Here is an 11,959-nt window from a genome sequence, read left to right as displayed (position 1 = left end):
CTCGTGATGTTGTGTGTGCCGTGCAGTAAGTGCGTGTCAGTTGTGTGCCACTGCCCGTGGATGTGCAGCTGTGTGTGCTCCAGGGGTGAGCGGTGTACGTACATGTGTGTGTTCATGGGTGTTTTCGTGTGCCTCGGTGTGTTGGGAAGGGCACATCTGTCTTCTCCAGGGTGTCTGTGTGCGTGTTTATAGGACTGCAAAGGTTTCGTAGCATAGCCCAGTTCTCCCTGCAGGAACACAGAGAAGCCCAGTACAGCTCCTTCCCCCACCAGCAGCTGAAAATGCTGCTCCCCAAGCCTCCAGGCAGGCTTCTTACCTGGGGTGTGCTGGGTGAGGGGCTGTCTCAGGGATGGGACCTCCTGCATCTGGTGTCATTCTCCATTGCAAATGTCTTAGAGGGCCACCTCTCATTAAGAAAGGCAGGTCTGGTACGCGGTGTCTTTGCCCCTCTCACTCCCTGTCCCCATCCCATCAAGACTGCCACCCTTGCTAGCAAGCTGGCTCTGGTGGCAGAGTCCCCTGTACCATAATTTGTACTGTTAGGGCAATGCCATTCCAGAAAGGAACCTGGCTCCAAGGACCTGGCAATACCAAGACATCCCCAGTCTAAGGAGGGATCCCCAGATCCCAAGGAGGGATCCCTGGCCACAGCAAGGGAGCACTGCCTGAAGGCTTCAGGCCAGCTGTGAGGCTGCTGAGGCTGGTTTTCCCTCAGCCTGATGCCTTCTGAAGGGGTGGTAGTACAGTCACAACCCTGTTTCCAGCCCCCACCACCACCAGAGGGATGCTGGAGGGCTGGGGACAGAGCAGTAGCCCAACCCATAGCCCTGGGGATGGCATTTCCTTCTCCCTGGGATTCCTAAATTAAATCCAGGGTGGGTGCTTCACTGGGGGCAGGGGGTGGGCAGCCGGGATGCCAACTGTTTGCTGTCCCCCGTTGCAGACGGGAGCGTCGCCGGCGGCACCACATGTCGGTGTGGGAGCAGCGCACCAGCCAGCTGCGCCGGCACATGCAGATGTCCAGCCAGGAGGGCATCAACAAGGATGAGCCGCCCCTCATCAACCCCCATGCCAGCATCTTCCGCAGGAAGAAACCAGGGGACGGCGTCACCCTGGAGAAACACGCCGAGGAGCAGGGCAGCAAGGGCGAGCGGCCGCTGGCTGAGGGACCCGAGCAGCCGGCCCCGGGAGCGAACCCTGGCAGTGGTGAGGACAGGAGAAGCCCATCACCCCGGGCCAGGCGAGACAAGGAGTCGTGGCACCAGAAATCGTGCCATGGGAACTGTGATCCAGGCGAGCAGGATGGGGCAGGAGGCGGCATCGAGGATAGGGCCAGGATGAGGCAGAGCCAGCGGCGCAGCCGGCATCGCAGAGCCCGGATGGAGGGGAAGGAGCCAGCTGGTGCCTTGGGGAGCCGCTCGGCCAGCCAGGAGATGGGTCTGGAGGAGGCCAGCCCCACAGAGGGGACACAGGATGGGGACCGGCGTGGAGACATGGCCTCAGCAGAGGCACTGATACAGGGGGAACCAGAGGTGACTGGAGACCCTGTCAGGTTAGTACCCAGAGAGGGCATCTTGCAGTTCTCACAGCTCCTTGTTCTTTCCCGTTATCTTCTCGCACCTTTTTCATCCTGTCTCCCTCTTGCAGGACAAACGGGGTCCCTGACGGTGATGCGGAGCTGGTTAGGACCACAGAAGAGGGGAGCACCCCTCAAGTGGCACCTGAGCCCCCCCGGGGGAAGACAGGCAGCCTGACAGAGCAGGACTGCAGCAGCCCAGACGCCAGCGAGCAAGCACTGCTGGAGGCCAGCTGCACCGTCAGCCGAAGCGAGCCGGACCTCTCTGCCATCACCCCCAACACCGAGAAGGCCACGGAGAGCACCACAATCATGATCGATGTCCACGACTCTGCTGTGGTACAGAGTGAGGACCCGTCTCTCTTTCCTGAGCCCCTCTCCCGGCCCTCGGGGACCCGGGTGGGGATGAAAAGCTGCTTGCACAGCTTTTTCTGTCTGCTTCTAAAGTGGGGGGGTTTTCCTTGCGCTGCTCCTTGCAGCACCTCCCTCCAGCACCCCAGTTCTGCAGTGGAGCCTGAACACAGCACTGATGTGCCACTGTCCCTTGGGGAGCTTCTCCCTTTCTCACTTCCTTCTCATCCACGCCTTCGGCTGATCCCTCCTTCCCCCTCCATCCCCGCTCAGGCAAAACACTTGCATCCCTGTTTTTCCTAACACATCCACAGCCTCTGCCCCAGCTCGCTGCTGCTCAAAGCCCTTAACGGCGTCCTCGCTGGCAAGGTGAGCTGCTTTAAATGGGGTTATTAATTACACAGCACTGTGAAAGCTGGCCTTGTTAAAACCCCTTTTGTCTGCTTCATGCCAGCAGCTTGTGTCTTTTCTTCCCTTATATGGTTCCTCTCCCTGTAACAGCACGGGGGTGCAAAGCAGAAACTGGGGGAGAAGTTGCATGTACCCGGGTGGCAGGAATACCCCAGGGTGCTGTCTGGGTGCAAGGCCAGGCAAAGGCTCTCGCTTTCCTGCAGTTAGCAACAAGACAGATGGTGAAGCCAGCCCCTTAAAGGAGGCCGAGACCAAGGAGGATGAGGAGGAGATGGAGAAGAAGAAGCGGAAGAAGGAGAAAAGCGAGACGGGCAAAGCGATGGTGCCGCACAGCTCCATGTTCATCTTCAGCACCACCAACCCGTGAGATACTCTTTGGACTGTAAAAACTTGGGGCTGGGGAGGGCTGCAAGGGGAAGGACACCTAGATGTCATTGAGAACTGGGGACCTCCTTGGAAAGGGGGCTGAGTATCTCCCGAAGAGCCTGGATAGCCAAGACCCTGGAACGCTCTCCCTCTGTGCCAGCCACACTTGTGGCTTTCTTTCCCGACTCCCTCAATTTTTATTCAGTGCTTGTTGCACACCTCTGCAGTTGTCTGCTCCCTTGTAGCTCTTGACTGGCTCCAGCAGCCTGGAAGAATAAGCCCCCCAATTTCTCAGGGACTCTCAGGTGTCTGGGGGACTGGGACAGTCAAGCAAAGGGGTCAGCAAGTCCAACCCATCCTCAGGCTCCCTGGTTTTGCTCCTCAGACTTTGCTGCCCATCTTTCTGCTTTGGAAGCTGGCAATCTGGGGTGGGATTTGTGTGTGGGCCATGCCAGGGCTCACAGGTGGGGGCACGGGCTGTCTCCCCACAGGGTGCGGAGGGCTTGCCACTACATTGTGAACCTGCGCTACTTCGAGATGTGCATCCTCCTGGTGATCGCTGCCAGTAGCATCGCCCTCGCCGCGGAGGATCCCGTCCTCACCAACTCCGACCGCAACAAAGTGAATGCAAACCTCCCTGCTTTCCTTTCTAAACCCTGAAGATCCCTCTCGGCCTCTCACACACGGGGTTTAAAGCCCTGATTTAGAGCAGACCAGGGCGCCTTGTTAATAGTAAAGTAGCCTAAACTGGGGAGGTGCTGATGTGCATGGGGACTGGTATGGGGAAGCATGATTCTGGCTCGCAAAGTGGTTTCAGACCTGCATGTGCCACGCACAGGAATTGTTTCTTTCCTGCCTATGTGGGCAGGGTTTATGGCTGTCCTCAACTCCTAGTTGACAGGTTGGGTTTGGGACAAGAAAAACCAACCCTCTGTTGGCACCCGAGCCAGGCGAGCGCTGGGTGTGGGGCAGCAACGGGGTCTGGGTGGGCACCAGCAAGCCTGTTTGCTTGGCAGCAGCTGCAGTGCACCTGTACCCTCTCTCTGCAGGTCCTGAGGTATTTCGACTACGTCTTCACTGGCGTCTTCACCTTTGAGATGGTTATCAAGGTAAGAGGTCTTGCAGGCTGCGCTGAGTCCCATGGCATCCTTGCAGCAGATGGGAAATAGCTCAGTTTGTTTTGTTCTGGTACTAAATTTGGATGATGGAGACTTGAAGGTTCTTAGTGGTAGCAATTGAGAATGCTCAGCACCACTTTTACCAGTCTCTGGCTCCAGGCTCCCACAAAATATGATGCCCCTTGCTAGATACGTGACATGTAGGGATGGGTCCACTGCTCCCCAGCGATGTCCCTGTCCCCAGCACGTCCCGCCTGCAGCTGCTTCCAGTTGGTGGCCAAGCTGCTCATTCCCTGCCTGTTTTTCTCAGATGATCGATCAGGGCTTGATCCTGCAGGACGGCTCCTACTTCCGAGACCTCTGGAACATCCTGGATTTCATCGTGGTGGTGGGAGCGCTGGTGGCTTTCGCCTTGGCGTAAGTGACCGTCATCCTTGTCAGCTCCTTGCCTTCCCTTGGCCGGGGTGGGAGGAGGATGCAACTGTGTGTTATGGCTCCTAGACCCTGATTTTTTATTTTTTTTCATATCTCTGCACATTTCTGTTGTACTTCTGGGACTACTCCTGGCAGCGGCACGTGGCTGCTTCAGAGATGTATTTCTCCTTGTCTGGCAAATGCTGGTGAGCAAGCAGGCAGGGCGCAAGGCAAGGCAGCCTGGAGATGCTAGGGAGAGGTTGGTGGTGGAAGTGGACTTGAAAGAGGGCAGAAGGGTCTGTTAGACATGGAAAAAGACTTAAAGGTGACAGAGCTGGAGGTATACGCCCGCTATGCATCCTGGGGCTCACAGAGACAGCAAAAGCAGCAGCCTGCCAGGTAGAGCTGCCCTCTGAACATGTTTATGATGGAAATGGTAACCCTGGCTGGTGGCTTTTCCTCTGCTGCAAGGGGGAGCATTGCTCCAGAGCCCTGCAGGGAAGGGCATGTGGCCGGTGGTCTCTGTGCCTCCATCATTTGCAGCATCATGCCGAGGGCAGGGTGCTGCGTGCTTGCTCTGCAGTGTTTTCATTCTGAGCATTGCCTTGCACTTGAGCTCTGGTACTGAGCTTGTGGCACCTGGGGGTCGTCCTCCACAAGTGGCTGCAGGGTGGCTCAGTGTTTGCTGTGCCCGTGCCACGGTGGGGAGATGTGTCCAGGGATTAGGTTTGTGCCGCTCTGCCCTCCTCCGTGCTGCCGGCAGGGGCAGACGGTGCAGTGTAAGCTTGAGGAGGAGCGAGGGGTGCCAAGGTGATGCTCACAGGCAAGGGGCACCCCCTGGTCCCTGGGTTGTGGCACCTCAGTGGTACCCGAGGAGGGTCTGGCACTCCTTTGTCACGCTGTTGTTCTCTCTTTGTGCCTCTGACACTGGCGGCGGTGGCAGTAGTGCTGGTGCGAGGGGAGGGCCTGGCAGCCGCGCCGATTGGAGCCCTGTCCTTGTCCACAGCTCAGGTACCGTGCGAGGCTCTCGGGGTGGTTGTGTCCGAGCCCCAAGGTCACTCGATGGATTACAGTGTGGAATCCATCCTTCCCATCTCACCCCCAGCCAGGTGGCAGCTCCTTCCCCTTGCTTTTGCCCACTTGCACCCTCCTTGGCTCCTTGCTTTTGCATCCCTCACCCTTCTCACTCCTGCCCTTCCCTGGTGCTTTCAGCTGCTGCTCTCTCTTTGGGAAGAGCATGGGAGAATTCAGCTCACTCGGCGCAGGGATGAACCAGCCCCTGGGCAGGACAGGGGGCTGACTGCAGACCCCGGCATGCGGACGGGGCACGGGGCAGGTCCGCTGGCTGGGGACATTGCTCTGAGCCCCTGGGAGGCCACTCAGGCCACTACGAAGTGGATCAAGCATCCATGGGATCTGGCTGATCCCCACCTCTGCCAGGGCAGCCCCTCACAGCATGTCTGTGGGAAGGCTCAAGGGTATCATCTTGATGGGCTTGAGAGGCTTTAGGAGGACAAGAAAGACTTTTCCTTCCAAGGCATCTTTCATCAAGGCTTTTTGATGGCTGAAGGAGGGCAGGTTGATGGCTCAGCCTCCTCCTGGGTGGATGAGTGTCTTCACCACCATTAACCATACTGTAATCGGTGTTTACTGCGCTTACTGTCCACTTGCCTCTGCCCCACAAAGGCGATGTGGTTCCTGGGGTGGCCCCTGGAGATGGTGGGGTCCTCGTGTGCCATCACTGAGCACGTGGGGAAGCTGCTGTGCCCCTTCAAGCCCTGCTTGCCACTTTCTTTCCTCCACCCAGCCTCCCAAGGGAAGGACAGGTCCCTTTAGGCCTCGGGGCAGCTGAATTCTCAAGGGTGAGCACCCCCATCGGCTGTGGCACCAAACCTCCTTCCACGGAGAAGGCCTTTGCATCTCCACGTATGTTTGCAGTGAGCGTCTGTGTTGCCTGCTCACTCTTGTAGCCATAGCTGGGTAGATACCAAGTTGCTTGTGTTGTGGACGAGGGCTCTTTATAATGTAAACCTGCAGGGTTGTCCTTCTCCCCCACATCTGACAGTGGCTCCTGCTGGAGGAGATGATCTCATGGCTTTGGGGGTGAGGGGAACAAAGGAACTGCAGTGATTTTTGATGGGTTTATACATTATAAAGCATTTATAAGAACACCTGCCTCTCCCCTTGGCAGCCCATCACCGCTGTGGCCCTGGGAGCCGCAGGATGTTTGCCAGCTATAAATGTCCCAACCCACCGCCCTCCTTCTTTCCATCCTGGTCGTGAGGGGAAAACGCTGGCCATGACATCTGAATCCCTCTCCTTTCTTTCTCCTTCCATGAGGTCTTTGATGTGAGGCTGGGAGGGGATGTGTCCTCTTCCTCCCGCTCCTCACCTCCATGGCACTGGGTGGGAAAAGCAGTGCCCATGGAGCTGCTATGGCAATTGTGTGGCTGAGAGCAACTGGTAACCGGTAGAAGTGCTGGGCCATGCCATGCTGTGTGGATTTTCTGCCTGTTTTGCTTCCCCTCTGCAGTTCAGTTTACCCTTGGGGGGTCCTGGGTAGCTGTGGGCACAGCAGGAGGTCTCTGAGCTGGTTCAGCGGTGCCACCATCATCTGCCGGCCATCAATGCCGCGTTGAAATCACCAGTAAGCAAGTGTGCACCCATAAAGCCATGTCTCTGTGTGCCATCGTGGCTTGTCCACTGCTCCCTCATCCCGAGCAAGAGGCTGTCTTGGCTCATCTGTTGCTCTCCGCGTGGAAAGCTAGTAGGTCAAACCAAATGCAGCCTAAATATAAAGCCCGATATAAAACCGTAAATCTCTAAAGAGTTCAAATTAAATTAGCTGAAATAACCATAACTAAAGACCCTGCTCTCTTTTGCCTCCCGTGGCACCCTCTGAAGAAACATCGTGCAAAGGAGCAGCCCTCTCTTGCAGCTTTGCCGAGCTGCCGGGAGGCGGTGATGCCTCCCCCTGTGGGAAAGGCTGAGCTGTGGAAAGATTGAGCAATGGTCAGTGCGGAGCCCTTGTCATCTCACCTGGTGAGCAAGGGCAGGAGTTTCTCCACCCAGAAGTACCCAGCCTCTCTCTTTGCTGAGCAGCGTCTCCTTATGCTCATTGGCACTGGTGTCTGGAAGAGACATGGTTTAGCAGGGAACAGGTTATGGTTGGACTCATTCATCTTAAAGGTCTTTTCCAACCAAATGATTCTATGAAGCAAGAGGGGACCCGTACGTACTGCAAACTAGCCTGGCGTGAGGCTGGTCAGGACAGAGCTCTGGTGTCCCAGCACAGGAGTGCTGCAGAGTTAAACGATGACCTTTTCAACCTTTTCAACTTCCACCTGTTTCATTAGCATGCAGCCAAGGGCTGGGGTTATTTTTGTGTTTTCTAAGAAATGTTTTACTTTGTAGGCTTGCCCCCAGTGCTGAGCCCTCTGCATGCATGTGGCAGAGACTGGGCTGCATCAGGATTGGAGGTTTGGTTACAACTTAGGGACCTTGTAGACCACCTTGGCATGTCAAAGCAGGTGTCCTGCTGGGTTGCAGGAGATCCTGTGCTGCAGCTCAGGCTTTTAATCAATGGGTTTCTTGACAGAGGTGATTTGTAAAGCTTGCCAGTCTGGAGGGTAACTGTGGCCTTGCAGGTAGGTCCCCTCGGAGGCACCTGTCTTTGGCTGGTTAGGGCTGAGCCTTAAAGTCTCTCTCTGACTTTTGGCCAAGGAGGACCATGCACCTGCCTGCTGTCACCCGCTGTCCTGCTCTCCGTGGGTTCCTCTTGCAGCAGAGGTTTCACTACGCACCACCCTCTCAAAATCTCCAGCAAGGAGAGCAGGGGCTCCCAGCTTGCTGGATGAGTCTCTCCCTGGAGATAAGCCCCATCCTGGAGGGTCTACTCACTGTGCCTATCAACCCAGGCATGGGGTGACAAAGGGCTGCCCGAGAGGCTGCTGTTGTCCTTGCTGTTTTCCTTACCTTCTTCCTCTCTTCTCTCTTTTCCTTCTCTCCATTGGTGCTGTTTGGTGGCTGCTGGGCTGGATCGACAGGAATGCTCTGGGGTAACTATGCTGTTTGGGTCATGGTGGGGTGCCGCGGGGGGGCGGATGGAAAAGAGTGTCTGTCTGTCCATGCCCTGTGCTGACCCTTAGCTGCATTTGTGGAGACTGGAATACGCTGCTCTGCACGCACCCCTGCATTGCCCCGGGATGTGGTGAAGGTGGTGCGCTCCAGGAAAGGGCAGGCGAGATTTTCTTTACGAGCACTGCAATTCCTTGCCTTTCATCCTGGATCTCAGTGTCTGTGCAGTACCCTGAGATGGTGTGGAGCACACCCAGGGCATGGGGAAAGCGGTGTCCACCACACAGCTGAAGGCTCTGCCCCAGGAGGGACTTTGCTGGCACTGAAGCGCTGCAGGGACTTCAGCCCTGACATCCTCCAAGGGCATGGGATGTGGTTCATGCCAAGCTCAGGAGGCTGGGGAGATCTCAGCCTCACACATAGACACAGCAAAACCAGGCTTTTCTCTGGGCATTGCCCAGCTCTATGTCCCATATCCGTGTTGGATCTCAAGCAAATCCGCAGGAGGCTTCCTGAAGTCCAAAGAGGTCCTCAGCAGATGTAAACCACTGCAGTTGAGTTGCCCATGGTGGCAGCTTGCACCAGCTGAGCACTGCCCTCAAATCCTTGCCCCAGCCCCGAGGCAGATAGCCCAGCCCTGACACTGAGCACAACAGGAGATGGGAGGTGCAAAGTGTGTCCCAGGGCTGTTTGTACAGTGGCTTCCCATGCCTCTGTGGGGCTGTGCTCCCAGGGAGGAGTATTAATTAGTGGTTTTGTTTACATCTCTTAATGATTAAGCCCATTACTGTGCTCCCTGTTGCATTAACCCTTGCAAAGGGGCTGTGTAATTTGGAGCATCTGTTGTTGTAAGTCATTGCTTTGACCTTTTTTGAGGGTGTCTGGTGGATGCAAACTGTGCCACCTTCACCAGGACCTCTCTGCTCCACCCTGGGATCCAGCTCATGGGCTTTAGTTAAAAGACAAGAAAATGTAATGTGGTTGGAATTAATCATTGTATTCAGGAAATGAGGGTAATGAAGATGCAGGGGGGCTTTTATAAGTAATTCTACTGGTAAACCTTGCCTCCGTCAGCTGACGTGGGGTTGGAGGCAAGCGCAGCCCTGATCTAGAGAGGGCTGGGATATTACCTATGTATGAGATCGAGGACCAGGCTGGCCATGTTGGGTAGCGCTGCTGTAATAAGGCAGAAAGCTGTAAGAGACAGCATTTGTGTGACCAAACCAAGCACAGAGTGAGGCAGAGCATCGCATCTCCTGCCTCAGCCCTGGCATCGCTTCCCACTGTGAGAGGGTTTGTTAAGTTCACTGCTCCCCATCAGAGGGGAAAGGTACTAATCCTGAGGAGGAGAGGATTGATTTGTTTTCCATCTCTGCCAGCTGCCAGCGTGTGTGTTGGAGGAGACTCATTTAGGTGGGCTGAGCTCAGCAGTCACACAATTGTGGCCCTCCTGTTCCCATCCTCATGCATGCTGGGGGATTGTCAGCAGCTGAAATCCCCAGAGCATTCAGCCCTAGGTCTGCAGGGTTATTGTTTCTCCATTTTCTTTTTGGGTGCGTGTGCCTCCCTACGATGCGGTAGGACCAACAAGGGCCGGGATATCAAGACCATCAAGTCTCTCCGTGTGCTGCGGGTCTTGAGGCCCCTGAAAACCATCAAGCGACTGCCCAAGCTGAAGGTAATGATCCCCATCTCCTGCCTTGCGTCTGTCTTCTCCAGCATGCACCAGTTGGTGCAGGGACCACACACATTGAAACGAGCAGTTTCCAAAGCACTTCCTGTGCTTTCGGAGCCCTGTTTTCAAACACAATGCCCTTTGGGCTGCTTCACATCTGGATGTGCAATGAGTTATTAAAAGCGAGTTAGTTCCTCAGCCAAAGAAAGTGAGGCTGCAGTGGTCACAAGGCAGAAAAGCCCAGATGCTCTCCTGATAAAAGCCTGCTGCCCTGGCTTTGGGAGAGCTCCGATCTCTTTCCAAAGTTCATTAATCTTTCCCACTGGAGCAGCTTGCAAACAACTCAGGATTTTGTGTGCTGTGCTGTCATAGTGTTGTACCAGAGCTGGATTTCCCAGCTGAATAAAGGGATTATTTATGCAGCACAGGTAGGATTATGGATTTCCCTGCCTTAGGTGGCAGGGTATAGAGCCAGAAAGGAGTAAGATACTGAGGAAGCCCTGAGTTTTTCTCACAGGGGGATATTTGGCTGATGTACGAGGTCCAGACAAGCACCTCAGAGACATAGGGTTTGACCTCAGTGTTTCTTCCCAATCAGAGGATGGATTCAGCCCGTGTCAGTTCATTTCTGGACACCTCTGTCTTCACCGTGAAGCAGGGATGAGGATGTTCCTCTCCTTCTTAAAGTGCTGTGAGAACTAGGGCTGGGAGCGCAGCCCCCACAGCCTGAGGAGGTGCTGCTGTCGCAGGCAGGGGTATTTGCTCTGCCTTGTTAGTCGGAGTGCTGCGAAACAAAGACGTATTTACTAATTGGTCTTGAGTGCTGCTAACTGCATCATCGGCTGTCCCCTGTCTGCTGCCGTGGTTGCAGAGAACATTGGAGGATATAAATATCTGTCCCTGCTGCTGTCTCGGGGGCTGCTCGGTGTCTGTGTGTGTGCTGGGGGGTGCTCCAGCTGTTAAACTCATTCACAAAGCAGACCTTTGCTGGGGAGAAGGCCTAGCTCTTTCCTCCTTTCCACCGGGAGTGGGAAATGTCTTTCCCCATGGTAGTCTTGAGGAAGGTTTTGGTGCCCTGCCCTTTGCCAAGGCTGTTGGTTCCCCAAGGTGAGCTATGCTCTCTCCTGCAGGCCGTCTTCGACTGCGTTGTGACTTCCCTCAAGAATGTCTTCAACATCCTCATCGTCTACAAGCTCTTCATGTTCATCTTTGCTGTCATTGCCGTCCAGCTCTTCAAGGGGAAGTTTTTCTACTGCACTGACAGCTCTAAGGACACGGAGAAGGACTGCATGTAGGTGCCCTGTTCAGTAGGTCTGATGCTACTGACACCTCTGGCAAAGGCAGGGTGCTGGGTAATGTCATCTTTGGGTTCCCAGTTAAGTCCACGGTCAGGACTGGTTCTTGGCCTTAGCCTCTTGGGGTGGATGGCATGGGCTGAGCCTCGTCCTCATTGCTGTGTTGGCACCGTGCATCTTTGCACGGGATGCGGGTTGCAGAGCCCCGTGTTTTGCTCCTGTTCTTTTTCCTCCTTCTCTCTTCCCTTTTGCTTCCCCCTTCTCTCCTTCCCCACCATTGTTTTCCAGCCTCTCCCCATTTCTTCCTCCAGTCTTGCGGGAGAAGAGGTGTGCCCCCCACCACACACACACACACTGCCCCCAGAATCTAAAGCCACTGTCTTAAAGTGTGAAAAGCAAGTTCACTGCTCTCTCTCAACCTTGCAGAGGGAACTACGTGGACCATGAGAAGAACAAGATGGAGGTGAAGTGCCGGGAATGGAAACGCCATGAGTTTCACTATGACAATATCATCTGGGCTTTGCTCACTCTGTTCACAGTCTCCACCGGCGAGGGTTGGCCCCAGTGAGTATTCTTCTGCTGTCCACCTGCCTGAATGAGGGTGATCACATCCCCATTGGGGAGGTTGGGTTAATAACTGGGTACACCCAGGCGGGACTGAGAGAGGAACTGCTGG

At 55.4% G+C, this 11,959-nt stretch overlaps 1 protein-coding gene across 1 annotated transcript in view; it reads left to right on the top strand.

The window, feature by feature from the left end:
* Positions 1-943: 943 nt before the first annotated feature.
* The window catches only part of CACNA1E (calcium channel, voltage-dependent, R type, alpha 1E subunit), a gene marked incomplete at both ends in the record, with an annotated part of 32,100 nt that continues 21,084 nt past the window's right edge, over positions 944-11,959 (top strand). Inside the window, 10 exons of the mRNA XM_010194054.1 lie at positions 944-1,552; positions 1,648-1,922; positions 2,542-2,701; positions 3,196-3,325; positions 3,754-3,813; positions 4,133-4,239; positions 8,283-8,294; positions 9,895-9,991; positions 11,119-11,279; positions 11,710-11,847. Coding sequence (XP_010192356.1) covers positions 944-1,552; positions 1,648-1,922; positions 2,542-2,701; positions 3,196-3,325; positions 3,754-3,813; positions 4,133-4,239; positions 8,283-8,294; positions 9,895-9,991; positions 11,119-11,279; positions 11,710-11,847 — 1,749 coding nt within the window. The remainder of the gene's footprint in view (positions 1,553-1,647; positions 1,923-2,541; positions 2,702-3,195; positions 3,326-3,753; positions 3,814-4,132; positions 4,240-8,282; positions 8,295-9,894; positions 9,992-11,118; positions 11,280-11,709; positions 11,848-11,959) is intronic.

This window comes from Mesitornis unicolor, unplaced genomic scaffold (genome assembly GCF_000695765.1).
Source record: "Mesitornis unicolor isolate BGI_N332 unplaced genomic scaffold, ASM69576v1 scaffold32621, whole genome shotgun sequence".
NCBI lineage: Eukaryota > Metazoa > Chordata > Aves > Mesitornithiformes > Mesitornithidae > Mesitornis > Mesitornis unicolor.
The sequence above is the reverse complement of the archived record's forward strand: the minus strand, read 5'-3'. Positions and strand labels throughout refer to the sequence as shown.